The 18102-nt window shown below is 55.6% G+C and overlaps 1 protein-coding gene and 1 pseudogene across 4 annotated transcripts in view; one reads left to right on the top strand and one right to left on the bottom strand.

The window, feature by feature from the left end:
• PRKAG2 (protein kinase AMP-activated non-catalytic subunit gamma 2) overlaps positions 1 to 18102 on the top strand; it is a 277950-nt gene that overhangs the window by 69213 nt on the left and 190635 nt on the right. For 2 of the 3 annotated variants that reach the window (XM_081243576.1, XM_081243575.1), the window contains exons 2-3: positions 217 to 288; positions 6518 to 6797. In XM_081243576.1, the coding sequence (XP_081099702.1) occupies positions 217 to 288; positions 6518 to 6797 (352 nt within the window). Of the gene's footprint in view, positions 1 to 216; positions 289 to 6517; positions 6798 to 18102 lie in introns of those variants that run through there. The other variant, XM_081243579.1, reaches the window with a different exon arrangement.
• LOC308622788 (taste receptor type 2 member 143-like) lies at positions 7007 to 17435 on the bottom strand (annotated as a pseudogene). Its single transcript has 2 exons — positions 17415 to 17435; positions 7007 to 14409 (listed from the first exon to the last, which is right to left on the bottom strand). The product of its transcript is annotated as a taste receptor type 2 member 143-like (transcript).

Below are 18102 nucleotides of genomic sequence, written 5' to 3'. Positions count from 1 at the left end.
GGAAGCTGGAGGCGGGTCAGGATCTCCGAGGGGGGCCAGCATGTCTCCACCCCTCCTTTCACCTTGTTGGCCCTCCGGGTCCTCCCTGGTGCTTGACATTCGAGGACTCAGGGAGGGGGTGGCGATCCACACGGAGAGCCAGGGGCGGCCCTGGACGAGGCCAGGTGGGCCCCTGAGGGTCCAGGTCATTGACCACGTGCTCTCTTTCCGTCCTAGGACCTGAGTTCCTTTGCCATGCCGCTCCTGGATGGAGACCTGGAGAGCTCAGAAAAGCATCCTTCTCGTAAGGTAAGCCACCTTCCTCACAGCTTCTCACGGCTCACCTGAGGTGCCACTGAGGCAGAACTCCCTCAGCGCGAGCCCAAGACACATCCACCCATGCTTCCATCTGTTCTCTCACCTGTACATCCACCTGTGCTCCCACCTACATGTCCACCTGTGCTCTCACCTGTACATCCACCTGTGCTCCCACCTACATGTCCACCTGTGCTCTCACCTGTCCTCCCACCTGTACATCCACCTGTGCTCCCACCTGTGCTCCCACCTGTACATCCACCTGTGCTCCCACCTGTGCTCTCACCTGTACACCACCTGTGCTCCCCCCTACATGTCCACCTGTGCTCCCACCTATATGTCCACCTGTGCTCTCACCTGTGCTCCCACCTACATGTCCACCTGTGCTCTCACCTGTACATCCACCTGTGCTCCCACCTACATGTCCACCTGTGCTCTCACCTGTGCTCCCACCTACATGTCCACTTGTGCTCCCACCTGTGCTCCCACCCGTGCACCTGGCTGCTGCCGAGCTCAGCCTCACACCTGCCAGGCTTCACTCCTTTCTCTTCTCTTCTCTTCCCTCTGGGCTCGTCCACGGCCACAGGACTCCCCAAAGAGGGCAGAGGTGATACTGAAGATTGACAGTGAGCTTAGCACGCTGAGCGCCCGAGGAGCTAATTAGTGAAGAGAGGAGGTTGAAAGCATCCGTGAAAGCGGGATGTGGAGACCAACTGTCTCCCCCGCAGACGGGAGCCCCTTCTCCCTGCCTGTTCCTCGCCCCGTTCCTCTCCCTTTCGTCCTCTTTCCCCCTTTCCCTTTCCTCTCTTTAACCCACATTCTCCCCTCTCCCGCTGGTCAGTTTTTCCTCCAGAGGAAGCTGGGGCCGTGGAGGGCAGGCAGCCGAGGAGTGCGCATCCCTGGGTGGGTGGGTTGGCCATGGCAAGCAAAGGGAGGTCAAGGTGGCCTGTGATCAGGGTGTGTGGGGCAGACGGCTGGGGCGGCTGGTGGGCCGAGGCTTTGGGAGGGGCCGCTGTGGGCAGTGTCTGAGAGCAGAGATAAGAGCTAGGCTGAATTCTTTGGCCCTGGAGGCTCCACTGTCCCTCCTCCCACCAGGCTGATGGGAAATGTGAATCTCCATCATTATTGGGACTTCCTTCCTAGATTGTGCAAAGGTCCTGGGGTCCCATGCAGCACCTACACTTGGGTTTTAAATGAAGAAACTGAACTTCAGGATGGTGAAAAGACTTTCCCACAGTCATAGGGCTGCTTAATAACTGAGCCAGCTTCAGTCTGGGTTGCTTGGTGCTCAGCCCAGTGTGTGTTGCACTGCGTCTGGACACTCTGAACTGGGGCCAGTGGCACAGGCCATGCAGGGAAGTGTCCTCAGCCAGACAGGTACCACACAGAGGCTTTCTGCCCTTTCTGGATCATCTCTGCATCTTTTTACCCTGTGACTAAGATCCCCATCTCCTTAGGGAACTGAAACTCCTCAGTGACTGCCAAGCTGAATGTGGACTGGACACTTGGCGGCCTCCTCTTCCATCTAGGTACCAGTCAGAGTTCAGTGGAGGGGCCACAGCTGAGCTCCCCTTTATGGATGTTCTTTTTTTTTTTGCAGTACGCCGGCCTCTCACTGTTGTGGCCTCTCCCGTTGCGGAGCACAGGCTCCGGACGTGCAGGCTCAGCAGCCATGGCTCACGGGCCCAGCCGCTCCGCGGCATGTGGGATCTTCCCGGACCCGGGCACGAACCCGTGTCCCCTGCATCGGCAGGCGGACTCTCAACCACTGCGCCACCAGGGAAGCCCTATGGGTGTTCTTGACTCAAGGATGCCAACCCTGGGACTTCCCTGGCAGTCCAGTGGTTAGGACTCTGCGCTTTCACTGCTGAGGGCACAGGTTCAATCCCTGGTCAGGGAACTAAGATCCCACAAGCCACGCAGCGCAGCCGAAAAAAAAAAAAAAATGATGCCAACCCTGCATTCCCAAGCATCAGTTGATATGGGAGCTGCCTGGTCTTCCCACCTGTCCCCTTTCCTGGTTCCCCTGTTCACAGAGGTGGCAGCTCTTTGTTACATAACACATCTCGGTACAAGAGCTTCTGGTCACCTTGACTCTGCACGGCTCTGTGTGCAGCTCCCGGGCCAGTGTTGTGAGGAAAGTCAGTGCCATCGACGTCCCTGGGATCATTCAACACCACTGTGGTCACTCTGGGTCAGCCAGCATGGCCTGGTCTGGGGCAGTCTGTGGAATGCCCAAATGACCACAGGTTTTCCTGTCTGTGTCCCTTGATCCTGGGATGAGGAGCCCGGCTCCTTTGTTCATTTTTCCTGGCAACTTCCCTTCTGTGTGACCTGGGACAAGATATTCTCTGTGAACCTGTCTCCCCATCGGCAAACCCGGGCTCACGGCGGTGCTCACCTTTCCTTATGAGGATTAAATGAGCTTGTCAATGGAGTAGACGTAGAGCAGTGACTGGCCCGGGACACGTGCTCAGGGGCAGTCTGGGAGTGCAGGCGTGGCCTCAGGACACCCCCCACTTTGGAGCACCGTGAAGGGGTGCATCCACGACCCATTTACCTGAGCCGTCGGGAACGTGGCATCTGGCCAGGCCTTAGACGTGGCTCGGGCCCTCTTGTCCATTGCTGGCCGTGTGCACTGTTCCTCCATTCCCTCTGCCAAGAACGCCAGCCCCTTTCCGTCTGGAGCACACAGGGACCCAAACCGGAGCCGCGCACCATCAGCACACTGGCCCCGAGGGCACTGGCCGTGCCCTGCATCCCAGGCACAGCCTCCACACCTCCGCAGCCTGAGTCGGGCTCCACAGACCCTCACCTCGTGGTCTTGTCTGACTCGGCCCCCCTTTCCTGGCGCCCTTCACCTTTAACCCCTTCGCCCACGCCCATTTCCCTCAAGCTCCCAAGGGGTGCCCGGTGCCCAGCTGTCAGTCACCGCCGAGGCCAGCCCCGCGGGCCCCTTGCTCACCTTCACACATGCAACCCTCTTCTTTGCTTTCCTGCATCCTCGGGGACGCAGCTGAGACCGAGCACCGGGTGGCCTGGCCCTGGGCCCCGCGGCCCTCCCTGCAGTGGCAGACAGAGGTGGGCCTGGAAGCTCTGCTCGCGGAGGCCTGAGAGCCTGCCCTGTAGCTCTGCAGAGCCGGCAGGCACTCGGGAGGCTCTGGGCCCTTCGTTCACGTTCACCCAAAGCCAGGGAGGCGTGTCGTTACGTTTGGCAAGGTGTCACTTTACTGCAGCTTGCTAAGAGGCATGGGCTCTGTCCCCAGTGGCTGCAATTGCGCCGATACCCACGCCACCCCTCCCACCCTGCAGGAAGCAGACCCAGGGCCTCAACGCCACCACCCCCTCGCCAGGGTCAGGGCGGGAGACACGGGGGACAAGGCCGGGATGGGCCACAGCCACCACTGTCTGGCTGTGTGGGGAGAGGCCCTGCTTTCTGGAGCCCCCTCCTGAAGCCCGATGGCTGAGTGCCTGGCTCTTCTGGCCTGCAATTCTGAGCCCGGAATTGGAATCAGTCCCAGGCGGAGAATCCCAGGGCTCCCCTTGCCCGCCAGGTGAGGTTCAAACCGGCACCCAGGCCCTTCGAGACTGCCATTTGGCTCAACCTGCCCCGGTGACCCATCCGTGGTGGCCCAAGTGAGTGTCTGTCTGTCTGTCCTCCCGGCTCCAGCTCCTCTCTCCCCCCGACCCTGGGACACCTCTGCCCGTCGGCCTGTCCACAGCCCGTCGGCTTTCAGCGCCTTCCCTGCTTCAGGGCCCCGTGATGGGCAGTGTCTCCCTCTGAAATCTCTCCCCGTCTGGGCCACTCTCAGGGCAGCCCTGTCTTGCCTGCTGTTCTCCAGGGTCTCGCGGGGACCCTGTCCTTGCCCACGTCTTGTCCCCTGCGAGCAGTGAGCGTCAGCTTTGCTCAGCAATCCCTCCTCCCTAGGCAGAGCTCACTGTGCCCTGTGAAGGGGACAGGGGCAGCAGCGGGGCTGGCCTCCTACTGTGACTCCCTCCCTCTGCCTTCAAACTTGACCTTGAGCCCTCTTCCGTTTCACACGGCCGTTTCTGCTTTTCTCGGGAGGTGTATGGTATGAGGGTCAAGGCCGTGGGCCTGAGGTCCCGCCCACCACTTACCAGCTTTGGGGCCTTCACTCAGCCTCCAGCCAGCGCCCTCTCTGAGCTCCGGGCTCAGTGGCACCCAGAGGGTGATGGTGACAGGCCACTAGAACGTCTACCCTAAATGACCGTGTCCCCCCCACCCCTGTGCTGAAGAGCCCTGTGGTTCCCCCTCAAAGGTGGGTCAGGTTCTCACCCCACGTGGAGTCTTTCCGGAAATCAGCCCAGCCTCCCCGACTCTGCACATCTACCAAGGATCTCTTTGTAGCGAATTCGTGACGGTGAGAGCTCACCTCCCAGACGTACCTGCTGTGTACCAGGAGCTGTGGCAGGTGCTTCCCTTGTGTATATCCTGTCATCTTGACGACCCTGCGAGTCGGCCTAGTGTCCCCATTGGATACATGAGGACACTGACACGTAGGTCACTTGTCACTGCTGGAAACTGAGCTGGGACTCAGACTCCTGTATCTTTGTCCAGAACCCTGACATGTACCACCCTGCCGTGGGGTCTTCCTCCACCCCCCGGCCCGCTGTCCCTACGCCCCACCCCCATGTCCACAGGCGCACGCCGCCCACTGCTCCAAAAGCTTCTCTGTGTTAATGACTCTTAGGATGCAGAAAAGCCTCAGAAAGCCTGAGTCCCATGGGTCGGTTGGTAGTGGCTGAACCCAGTACTCTAGAGGCAGAGAATCTAAATGATATTCGTACCAAATGGTTAGGAAAAGAAAACCTTGAACTTCTCCATAACGAGGAGAGCCTGAGTTATATGGCTCTGGGGAAGCTCGGCCTCTGCCTCAGATTCCCACTCGGCGAGGGGACTGGCACGGGGCCAGCCTCTGCACCCCTCCCCGCCATGGCCACGCTGGTCCTTTAACTCAGGGCGGAGGGTCTCAGGGAGAAGGGGCGTGCAGTTGAGGGTCCCCGCAGGGTATCACTTCCTTTAAGGGACCTCAAGCCCAGCTCGGGGGCACCCTCTAGTGGTGGAGGAGCTCACAGTGGTCCCGGGTCCAGGCAGGCACCCCAGTGGATAGAGGCACGGAGGCTGCCTCTGCCCTGTGCTCAGTGCACCGTCGTCACCTGCCGTGCGGAGCCCAGGGTCTCAGTGTGCCGCACGACTCCTGCCAGGCCTCCTTCTTGCCCCGGAGCCCAGGGGACACCGTCGTTTTTTCCTTTTCTGCTGCAGAGCTGGGTGGGCCCCGAGGCCCTTCTGGCTCCTGTGTTGCAGGCTTACCCACGGGACGGCAGCAGGTCGTGTATAGAGTACAATTCCTGTGCGTCAGGTCTGACCGATGCCCCTTCAGACGGCCCTGAGGGGCAGGTACGGCCCCTCATTTCACGCAGGAGGAGACGGAGGCTTAGGGAGTCTACATAACCTCCAGGGTGGCCCAGAGGCAAGCGGGTCAGGCCCAGGCACTCAGATGGGAGTGCCAGCTGCTAAACCCACCAGGAGGACACGTTCGAAATTCCTTGAGTCTGTGAGTTGTGTGCCTTGGCTTAAATATGGAGTCCAGTAAGTTTTCAAACCATAACTACAATTTCAAGTCATCGCCGAAGTGAGCCTCAGAGCTTTGCGGCCTTGTTCGCTTTCTTCCCGACCTCAGCCTGCAGCCCCCATTACTCCAGCGCCGAAGCTGCTTGGAGGTGAAAACCTCATCACTTCCCACGCCAGGGTCCCCTCAGGATGGAGCCCTGGGCCCACTGTCTTTCAGATCAGAGATCAGATCTGTAGTCAGACTTCGAGAAGGACAGACACGAGGTCTTGAGGAGTGAAGGCCAGGAGACGGGGCCGCAAACAGGACGCAGGGGGAAGGTGGCGTGTTTCGAGCCTTCTCGGCTGCAGGGCTGTCCTCCCCCACCTTCAGAAGACCCTTCCAGAGAACTGGGTGGAGGCCAGCGGACTCCTGGATGCTGCGGCCCAGCCTGTGGGTGGGGTCGTCCTGGGGTGCGGTCCTTCCCCCGGGCCGCCTCTGTCTGTGGAAGAGCGTGGGGCTCTTTCTCGGGCCAGGTGTCGTGGCAGCAGCTGGATGATGGGGGATAGTGGGAGGGCAGGCACGACAGGGACAGGTCCTCATGGGCTCTCAGTCACCTCACCCCTCCGTCTGTCTGTCTTGTCTGTCTGCAGGTGGACAGCCCATTTGGCTCAGGCAGCCCCTCCAAAGGCTTCTTCTCCAGAGGCCCCCAGCACCGGCCCTCCAGCCCCGTGTCTGCTCCTGTGAGGCCCAAGACCAGCCCCGGCTCCCCCAAAACCGTGTTCCCGTTCTCCTACCAGGAGTCCCCGCCGCGCTCCCCCCGCCGCATGAGCTTCAGTGGCATCTTCCGTTCTTCGTCCAAAGAATCTTCCCCCAACTCCAACCCGTCTACCTCGCCCGGGGGCATCCGGTTCTTCTCCCGCTCCAGAAAAAGTAAGACATTGATGCTATTGTTCAGGTGGGTGCAGGGCTGCCAGGGGGCTGCTCACAGCCGCCTGGCCACGGTGCCACCTGCAGGGACGCCGAAGCTGGCCGGGTGGCTGTTACTGATGGTGCTGAGTGTGTGCGTATGGTCTGTCCCCCAGGAACAAATCTATCTCCAGAGCAACATGTTTACACCTGTTGCTTTATTCCTGCACTAATCCACCCAGTATGGCGTGGCTTGTGGGGTTAATGTAAATACCCCGATACTCACAGTGTGGCTTTGAGGACAGCCACGTGGAACGCTAGCCTCCAGCCTTCTCTGGAAATCAGTAGCGGCCCACGCCTGGGGCCAGAAGGCCCAGCCCTTTCTTTGATCTGCCCTGTGCGGGCCCCCAGTGCTTACGGCTTGGCATTTGAGGGATTTGAGTGAACCTGTTTCTGGCACATCCTGACTTTTTCTGTCTCAGGCCCTGGGTAGGTGGGGTTGATTTGTTACAGAAACAGGGGAAGCAAATGTGTGTTTCAGAGAGAGAGTTCTTTAGGCTCATGAGTATTTGTGATCTAAGGATAAAATAGTCTCCACTGAGCACCGTCGATCGTATCTAGAAATATACAAGGGAAACCATAAAGTAGATGGAGCTTATTTTCACCTTTCCCATGTCTTAGTGCATCACCCTACTCTTTACAACTCTTTCTGATGACATAGCAAGTTCCTATCGAAGAAGACAATGATTTGGAAAACAAGCTTGCCCTTGGGCATCGCGTCTGGAGTGGTCCTCCTTTCTCTCCGGGTTGTATTTGCAAGAGGACCTGTAGGTTGGAGCTATTACTCTATCTGCAAGGCCAGCCCAAGTGCAGTTTCAGTCTGCGTGACTTGTAAGGAAAGGGTGGGGAGCTTTCTTCTTTAATTTTTTTCGGTGGTTTGGGGTATCGTTCCTAGCACCCCTGAAGGCATCCCCATGATGATTGAACTTATGTGTAAGTGTACAAATGTCACAGGACGAGGTGGTCCTCACGCAGACAGCACGGGTGACGTGCAGTTAGAAACTTAGATATGAAGCCAGATGGGGAGGTGTATCCTAGCACTGACATCCCAACGCCCTAGAGAGCATCCCCAGTTTCAGGAATCCTGAAATTCTCAAATATGCCGTCACACACCACCTCTCAGAGGGGAGGGGATGTCAGACCAGACCTTCACCAGGTGTCCTGTTTCCCCAGAGGTGGCATTGTGCCTGGGTTGCTTACAACAAAACTAGGTTGTATTAATTTCCTGGGGCAGCCATTACAAAGTACCCCAAACTGGGTGGCTTAAACAACAGAAATTTATTCTCTCAGTTCCAGAGGCCAGAAACCAAAATCAGGATGTCAGCAGGGCCACGGTCCCTCCGCAGAGTCTAGGGAAGAATCTGTTCCAGGGCTTTCTCTCACCTCCTAGTGTCGCTGGCGGTCCTGGGTGCTCCTTGGCTTGTGGAAGCAGCACTGCAGTCCCCGCGTCTACCGTCATTGTCACGTGGCCCTCTCCCACCGTGTGTCTGTGTGCTGCTTCTCCTCTTCTTCTAAGGACAACGGTCATTTGGGTTGAGGGCCACCCTACTTCAGGATGACCTCCTCCTAACTAATTACCTCTGCAGTGACCCTGTTTCCAAATCAGTTCGCTTTCTGTGGTTCCTGGAAGGACATGAATTTTGGGGGGGACACCATCCAACCCAGTACATAGGTTACATTGAAAAGCCAAGATCTGGGCTTCCCTGGTGGCGCAGTGGTTGAGAGTCCACCTGCCGATGCAGGGGACACGGGTTCGTGCCCTGGTCCGGGAAGATCCCACATGCCGCGGAGCGGCTGGGCCCGTGAGCCATGGCCGCTGAGCCTGCGCGTCTGGAGCCTGTGCTCCGCAGCGGGAGAGGCCACAGCAGTGAGAGGCCCGCGTACCGCAAAAAAAAAAAAAAAAAAAAAAAAAAGCCAAGATCTGCAATTCATGTCACTGGCTGGGGAGATGCAGGACTTGTGCGTATAGGGTGGTCATTCTGTTAAGACCAGGGTCATTTCTTTGTGTTTTTTTTGGCTGTGCTGCGCCGCATGTGGGATCTTAGTTCCCTGACCAGGGATGGAACCCGCGCCCCCTGCAGTGGAAGCGCAGTCTTCACCACTGGACCAGCAGGGAAGTCCCAAGACCAGGGTCATTTCTGAAGGCAGAAAGGAGCAGCCAAGATATGGGGTCTGGGAGGTCTGGGGGAGCCAGCAGGTGGGATGCTGGGTCCTGAAGATGGGCCAGATGTTCAGCTTCCCGGGAAGCAGGATTCCGTGCTGCCCTTTTCCAGTCAGTGTTTTTAAAGGCCATTCGGTGTGCTAGAAAGCACCCAGCTGCAGAGGTGTGTCCTGTTAGGTGCTGTGCAGCAAGTGTGGCTAGTTAAGGCTTCTCTGCTGTCTGGCTGGGTAGCCGTAGGCGGGGCTCAAGAAGACCGTGGAGTGACTGGGGCTTCTTGTAAAGACAAGCGTTGATTAGGTCAGGGCGGGGGCTCGGCTTCTTCAGAGAAGCTCTCTGGGAGCGGGTGTTCAGACCAGGGTGGGCCTGGACCCAGGACAGTAGCCCGTGCTGTTGCCCTTGAACCACAGAGCCCATGTCCTTGACATTCCCCGAGGACGTGGGAAACAGCCCACTGATGAAGCAGGAAGGTCTGAGTCCGTGTCCAGGCAGTGTGTGTACACTACTCCACGGGCTTCTCCCCTCAGGTCCTAGCCACCTGATTTTTTCACTGGGCTTGCTGTGAGGCTTGCGTGGAGGGTATACAATCTACCTGCTTTTCCTCCTGCCTGAATCTACGCCCGGGTCAACGTGCCCAGACTATATTTTGCTCCCACTGCCCCAGAACTGATTTCACAAAATTGAGCTTGAGAGGAATGCCGGCGGCCTGTGTGGAGGGTCTGGATAAGCAGCTGCCTATGGAACCGCTGTGTCCGTTGGAAAGATGTTGTGAAGACACCATTTGTCACACGAGCCCCCTGGGAGAAATTTCCCGTCTCGGTACCAAGAATAGCTGTACTTCTGAGCAACTCGAATGTTTTTGTCTGTGATAGGCACTGATCATGCAACGACCCAATTTTCCCCGTCTGCATTGCCTGCTGGAAATCTTAGAACCAAATGTGTCTGAGGGGCATTAAGGGATACATTTCGAGCCTGGTTTCTGAATCCATTTTTGGTCCCCATCCTTTTACTTTCCCCCCCCTCTCTTTTTTTTTAAAACAAGGAAGACAATTTATTGGAAGGATTTGGGTGTATTTACAGAATTCAAGGACGAGCTGAATGCTCGGAACTCAGGAAGGGAAGGAACCAGGCTGGTTCTGGGGGACCTGGCAGCAAGAATTCGTGGAGATCCAGAGAATTCCTAGTCTTCGTGTCTCTGCATTTACCATTCCAGATTCCTCATTATAGGACCTCTGATTAGCCCAGTTGGGATCTCTGAACCAATCCGTTACTGGGGGGCGCTGGGAGGCAGGATCGTGCAGCAAAAGCAAAGTAACCGGGCTTCCCTGGTGGCGCGGTGGTTGAGAGTCCTCCTGCCGATGCAGGGGACACGGGTTCGTGCCCCAGTCCGGGAAGATCCCACATGCCGTGGAGCGGCTGGGCCCCTGAGCCGTGGCTGCTGAGCCTGCGCGTCCGGGGCCTGTGCTCCGCAGTGGGGGAGGCCACAACAGTGAGAGGCCCACGTACCGCAAAAAAAAAAAAAAAAAAAAAAAAGCAAAGTAACCAAGAACCCACCCAGGAAGTGAGCAGGAAGTTCCTATAGAAGAGGCACAGTTGGCAGCTCTGTGGGCACCTGGAACACCCTCCTTGTCCACCGCCCAGCGTGTGTGCACACACAGCCTCCCACTTTTATGAAGATTCCCTCATTGAACTCGGTCCAGTCACCCTCCACACAGTGGTAAGTGTCCTTGCTGCTTCCCCAGCATCATGTCCAGGCATCACCACTAAGGGTGTCAGCATGACGGACTGAGTCCTCCATCTCAAAGTAATGAAATGCCCATTTCTCCTCCAGTGCTGTCTGCACCCTGTCCTTCTGTCCAGTGACTTTCAGCCTACATGATGACGTAGAATCTAAAGGTGCAGCCAACCCCCCAGGTGACACTCAAGCTTGGTAAACACTGCCTTCTATTATTAGGGGAAAGAAAGAGGGAAGACAGAAATTCTGAGCACAATCATTTTCAAAGGGAAAAAGGAGATAATTCAATCTTCAAACAATTCAAGAACAAGGGAGGTAATATGGACGGAGGCTACAGTTCCAGATGCTATGTCTGGTCCCAGGACCAGCGAGTACCTAGGCTGGCTGGTGCTCTTTGCCCAGGGAGGAAAACCAGCCCTTTGTTCTAGAAGGACCCTACCTCTTGGAGGGGCTGCTTGTATGGAGTGGCTGTAGCCTTCCTCTGGTCTCCGGGCCCAGTGGCGTGTTGATTCAAGACACGTCTTGGGGGCTTCCCTGGTGGCGCAGTGGTTGGGAGTCCGCCTGCCGATTCAGGGGACACGGGTTTGTGCCCCGGTCTGGGAGGATCCCGCATGCCGCGGAGCAGCTGGGCCCGTGAGCCATGGCCGCTGAGCCTGCGCGTCCGGAGCCTGTGCTCCGCAACGGGAGAGGCCACAGCGGTGAGAAGCCCGCATACCACAAAAAAAAAAAAAAGACACGTCTTGGGGACTCTGGGGTTTTTGTCACACTCCTCCCAGGCCCGCTGTTAGTAGCAAACCTAATTCCCTTAGAGGATCAGGGTCAGCCACCCCAAGCAAAGCAATAACCTGCTATACAGCCTCCTCTTCTAATACAGTGGTCGGCATACTACAGCCCGGGACAAAATCCAGCCTGAATCCTTTATTAACTTGTGTACATTAATCACTGAGACACAGTCACGCCCTTGTTTCTTTCCCCTGCGGCTGTTTTCACACGTAGCAGCAGACTTGAGCTGTTGAGCTATCCGAGACCACATGACCCACAAAATAGAACATGTTTACGCCTTGTCTAGTTTCCAAGAAGTCTTACGTGACCATGTGGCAGTAGAAGCTTCCAGAAAACAGCAAATCTTATCTCCAAAAGATTTTTTACAACTTGATTGAGGATGACTTTGCCTTTGTAGATGAGGAAAGGGAAGTACACGTCAGTATGTTCTTGAACTGCAAATAATAAGATGAAAGTCTTTTTAAAAGCAAAAACAATCTTGCATAGTCAGCAAGGCAGGACCTCAAGAAGGACTGAATTTCATGTTACTAAGCTTTGCTCCCTAATCATTGATAATCATCAGTGTCTACTATGCACGTTCGAAGTGCATTGTACATGAGCATTGTTTTTTTCTGCCATACACATATTCCTTTATTTTACTTACATGCTTGTAATACTCTACAAATACATTATGTACATCATAAAACACACCAAAAAATTAATTTAATTTAAAAATTTAAAAGAAGAGATCAAAATAAACAGAAATTAAAGTTGCCACACTTTTCTCTCCGCATCCAGTGGACCATTTTGCACACACTCTGGGATGCTAACTAATCTGCCTCATCCCAGGTTAATTTGGAGACCAATCTCCTAGGTGTCCACATGCAGGGTCCACTTCCTGGGTGAGCGGACAGGAAAAGTAAGATTCTCAAAATTAAGAACTGTAGCAAATTTACTTTGTTTGCTTTCTCGATCTTCTGTTGGCCAGTACCTAAAAGCATTTCCATATCAGACAATTCCTTTTAATGGAAACACACAGAATCGAGGACAGGACCCGTAACGGCCCAAAACTCATATACGCCCTCAGACTCTCCTTGGACCAAACTGAAAAGGCTCCATGAGTGGAATTGGTCTTAAGCAGGGCGCAAAAGAAGGGAATGGCAAAGAACGGCAGAGAAAGGACGGAAGGAAGTTCCAGACGGGCCAGAAGACCACAGGCTGCAGGGCAGAGCATGCGGGGAGACAGAAAGAAGCTTTCCTGGGCTGAAGTGGAGAGACTGGGCTCTGAGAGCACAGCAGGGACGAGGAGGCCAGTTGATGGTGGGGGGTTGGTATGAGGACAACCTATGTCACCATTTAAGAAGAAACAAAGCTTTAGGTTGACCACAGAGACGGCTGACAACCATTACAGGTCTCTGTAAAGGGAGAACGGACCAAAATGATGCTGGGAGAATATTATTAGGGCTGCTTGTGTAGAGAGTGAGCAAGGCCTGTGAGGAAATGAGGCCACCATCCTAGTCCAAGGTGGCTTGGGACCCAGACCAGCGACTAGGACCACTGGAACGGTTGGCAGAAACAGAGAGGGATGGAAAAAGAATTAATGGGGGCGTTCAAAGGGTCGGCAAACAAGAAGGAAATGAAGAGAAGGACAGAGCCCCCAACCTTGTGCATTCTTGCCACTCGTGGGCTTGTCCAGCGATAGAGGTTATGGACACTGATAACTCAAGACAAACGGCTCCTTGCCCAGGGCTCGCCGAAGCCTCTTCTTCAGCGCCTTTCTCGGCTTGGGGCTGCTGTGCACCAAGATGCTGGAGTGCAGGGGCTTCCCTGGTGGCCCAGTGGTTGAGAATCCGCCTGCCAATGCAGGGGACATGGGTTGGTGCCCCGGTCCGGGAAGATCCCACATGCCGCGGAGCGGCTGGGCCCGTGAGCCATGGCCGCTGAGCCTGCGCGTCCGGAGCCTGTGCTCCGCAACGGGAGAGGCCACAATGGTGAGAGGCCCACGTACCAAAAAAGATGCTGGAGTGCAGACAGATGCCGGCATAGGTCACCGCTTCCCAGGCCCAGTGCCGGTGCTTCCGGAGGGTTGGGATGTTCACAGCGACAATTATCAGGCACGGGAAATATGATGAGAAAGAAGGCAAGTGACTTCCGGGCCGCGGTGTGAGCCCAGGTGCTGGGATCACTCAGGCCGGGTCTGTGGTCCCTCATCTGCCCCAAGTACCGGCGCAACAAGAACACGAGCGAGAGGGTGGACACCAGGAACGGGAGGAATGGAACTGACCACATGATAATTGCATGAGGTAGAAAAAAGCGCAAAGAGACGGCCTGTATTCTACCAGCCAGGGTGTCATTTCCATGGGAACTCTGGGTGGCAACCATCTGCACAAGAATTGACTTCTCGGTGGCTGATGATGATGTCAGACCAGACAGGATCAGGGAGCCCAGCAGCAGCTGGGGCACTGACCGAGAAATCCTCCACTTCAGCCAGAAGAAGATAGGGTGAGAGAAGGATGCTATCTTCACACAGTAGAAGACAGCAAGCCAGCTGGTCAGCCAGAGAGTGAGAGTGTTGATGAAGCTCCAGGAGATTTTGAAATAAAATTTGGAACCAAAACCAAAGGAAGTCAGGAGGTTGTTCTGGAGGGCCAGACCTTGCAGACAGAACCGGGAGGCGGCCAGGCAGGCCACAATCATGTCGCCTGCGGGCAGCCTCCAGCATCATCCAGCGTCCTGCTCCAGCTCAGCACGATGACTGTGAAGCCGTCCTGCAGCATGGCAGCCACCGACTCCAGGAAAAAGATGACCATGCAGATCAACATGGGTGAGGGGGGCACTTTCTCCAAGGAAACTTCTACTCCGGGTGCTGGGACACACCCACGGGGAAGCACAGCCTCTCTGGATGAGCCGCTCTGTTGAGACTACAGGCCCAGAGGCTCTCCTTGGATTCATGCAAAAGCGTAGCTACGGGCAAACACCACCATCCCACCACCTCCCCACTCCCACCCCTGCCGGTTCTCCAGGATTTGAAAGGAGGGTCCTTGTCGGTTCTCTGGGCATGCAAATCCTTCCCAGCTCAGTGATACCCCGTCTCTGTTTGCATAACCTGTGTCTCCCTGCTCTTTGTCAGAGACAGATGTAGGGAAATGGTAACAGAAGAGAGGCTCCAGGGGTGATTGAAAATACCCATATTTTGCCCTTTATTTCTCACCGTACTATTTCTTTCCTAACATTTCCTTAAAAGATGTCCTTCACCTCGTTTACCTCCTGTAACCACAAACCTTCCCTGGCCCCTCGTGTCCCGGCTTACTAGTTCATTCCGTATCCCGTGCGTACTGTATTAAGACCCACCTGCCGAGTGGGTGGAGTGGGAAGTCACTTGTGTGCACAAGTCTTGGAAGCACTAAGAAAAGGCCCCGTTACCTCCAGTGGCTTCTGCTGCCTAAACGGGTGGTCTCTGTACTGGAGTTCCAGGAGTCTGCACTTAAAACGTAAGTTTCCCTAATGTATTAACGTCGATCGTTACTTTAATCTGCATAAAAACTCCATGACGTCAGATTTTGACCATTTTCATCAAAGTAGAAACGGAGGCCCAGAGGAGCTAAGTCACTGAGCAAAGGCCACACTGCTGCTAAGTAGCAGAACCAGGATTTGAACTCACGTGGTGTCCGCTTTTACCCGCAGTACCCTACTGTGCAAGGCTTCCTCAAGCTCTGAATACAAGGCATTGCCCATCCTTGCAGGCTGGATAAATGCAGTAAAGCTCAGAAAAATAAACAAAGGAACGAAAGCTCCTTCCCCAGCCAAAGTCGGGGGCTCCGCCAGCAGAGGTTTCCCCCCGACCTTCACACGAGAGGGCGCCCACACCTCACACCCGATTCCTGCTGCGTGCAACCCTCAAGCTGCTCCAAGTTTTCATGGACGTCCGCCCACCACCAGGCCTCATCCTTTCCCCCCGAGAGGGTTAGCATCAGACCCCATGTGGCTCCTGACAGGCCTGTCTGATACCCCCTTCCATCCTCCCGCTCAGGCCCCTACAAGCCCTGTGCCTGCACAAACCAGCACTTGTCCTGCTCGGTGCTTCCAGGGAGTCCGTGCTTTCCCAGTGCCGTCTAGCAGCCATGGACACAGGCGGGAGGGCCTCCCCTGAGTTCAGGGTCCCCAGGACCTTCCTCCCGGCCTCCGCTGGCGCAGGGCCTGCTCTCTCCTGGAATAAACTCAGTACAGGAATGGCTGGGAGCGCTCAGATCATCCTCCAGCTGCAGCCAGGGAAGCCACGGGGTGGCCACGGGTGTGGGCCCAACCAGGTGGATGGTTTCAGGTGGTCTGTACACGTGGGACCCTCCTCCCCAGGTCACGTGCCCCATGGCGGAGGGGCGGCCTGTCAGGGCATCAGTTCTGCCTGCTGTTAACCTAGAGTATCCAGGTGTGTCCTGTATCCCCTTGTAAAGTACCTTAATTCCTCTGTGGAATGAGGCAGCCTGTGAATTTCAAGAACATAACTTGGACTTTCTTGAATATGCTTCTGGAACTGGGCAAGGTTCACAGGGTCTGTGTACAGCCTTGCTTGACAGGGAACTGAGAACATGTCAATTCTCTCACCCGACGAACACGTCAAGGTTAGTCATTTTAACTTATCCCAGATTTCAGCTTCCCGGACATTTGTAGAATTTTCTTCTTCTGCCGGGGGGGGTCAAGATTTTCTCTCCCAGGCTCCTATTCAGACTTCTGGGAGGACAGAAAAGTACACATCTTGCTCAAAGGGAGATGTTTCTCTCGGGAGCATTTACATTACCCTCAGAAGCAAAGACCTTGTTTTGGCTTAGTCCCAAAGAATGATTTTCTAGCTGTGAAATGGAACATCAGAAGCCCTAGTGACTCAGGCTCCGAGTAAGCACAAGCCCTCAGGTACATCGGGTGCAGTTTCCTTCCTTCCTGGAAGAGCGCTGCGAGCGTGAAAATGTGGTCAGGCGGTGATTCGTGCAGCGGGGCTGGGGTATGGCTGATGCGAAAGATGGCCGGTCGCCCCTAATCTGGGCCCCTCGGGCATGGCAAGACGGGGAGGAAGCTCATCTCTGTGCAAACTCTGGACCATTTATTCTTCCTTCCACGATGAGGAACAATAATGTCTCCTATTTTTGAAAGTCTTCTTAGAGAATTGCCTTCAGAGCCATATCTATTCTTTAATATTCTTGGTGACAGGAAGTTTTGGTCTTTGGAAGTCAGATTTTCTTTTTGTTAAAAGATCTCTTCGGGCCAGTAATGTTTGGGGTCCGAAGTTGAGATGAAGCTGCGTTGGTAGAAATGCACAGCCGTGAGTCTGGGTGGAGATGTGGCACAGACTTAACCACGGTGCCCAAGGCCGACCGGGGCTCCACCTTCAGCTCAGCTCACCGTTTGGGCCGCAGCAGCTCACTCACCTCCCTCTGCCCTCGGTACGAAGCAGTGAGTGTCCTTCTGACATGACCTCGCCAACCACACAGTGAGGTTTGGAGACAGTGGTTTTTCTGCTTCGACTCCTAGTGGAGTGTGGAGGGTAAAACACTTTAATAGAGAATATGTTTTCAGCTTAGATCCTTCTTCCTCTTTTTCTCCCTCTGCGTCCCAGTGAGCAGAGTCAGGCCAGGGAGGACTGCAGGATACCCTGCCCGTCCCAGTGTGGCTCCGTAGGGTTGACCCTTGACTTGCTGAATACACTGAGGCATCAGTGCCCACACAGGTCTGTCTCTTCTCCTCCATGGCTGTCTAACCTGATGATACTCAAAATAAGGCCCAGCACCAGACCCCTGGGGACAGAGGGGGGTCCCGACTTTAGCACTAGAGGCACCTTGTCCTGTGGGTTACCTTTTAGGGTAACCGTTTTGCTGGATAGTGGGCTGGACATCTCAGGAAGGGCAGGAGGTCTCTGGCCGTGGCTATCACCCACCCAGTGCAGGAGCTTTTCCATCTCTCTAACAGGCCTGGCCGCCCTGGGGCACTACTGGCCAAACGCTATTCTAAGCCAGTCCACCGGCTCTCTGGTCAGCCTGAGGTTCTCAGGGGAATCCTGGGCCCTTTCCTTCCCCTGTGACTGTTTCATCTCAGAATCTGTGTCCAGCAGAGGCTCCGCTCCTGGTCCTGGTCCTGGGATGCTACAGATGGGTGTTAGCAAGCATCTGGGCTGCAGCTGCTCCAACACTGCCCTCAGACAACCCACAGAGACCTGGCTTAGAAGAGAGTCAAATGCAAACCACCTAAAGGGTGAAAATTCCTGACCCTGGGAGGAGGAGACGGTTTTCTGGAAAGTGTGTTTCGTGTGGGCCTCACTTCCCCCCTCCCCCGTCCCCCCTCCCAGTGTCCCACCCACCATCACTTCCTCCAGAAGGTCTGCTGTTGACAAGAGCTTTCCTGCAAGCTCCTTCCCGCCCCCAGAAAAAGGAGATGGATTTTGACACATGCTGTTGTTCGCATGAGTGATATTCGAGAACAAAGCCTTCCGGGGTTAGGCCCGCCGCTTCCCCCCACACCCCCAACCGGCGCGGAGCTTGTGTGAGAGGTGATGACGGAACCTCCGTTCTTCCAGAAGACGTTGGTGTAGGCTGGGCGCTCCGTTGGGGTTTGCCGCCGTACGGCTA

This window comes from Mesoplodon bidens (genome assembly GCF_964165515.1).
Source record: "Mesoplodon bidens genome assembly, chromosome: 9".
Lineage (NCBI taxonomy): Eukaryota > Metazoa > Chordata > Mammalia > Artiodactyla > Ziphiidae > Mesoplodon > Mesoplodon bidens.
This window is presented reverse-complemented; position numbering and strand designations above follow the sequence as displayed.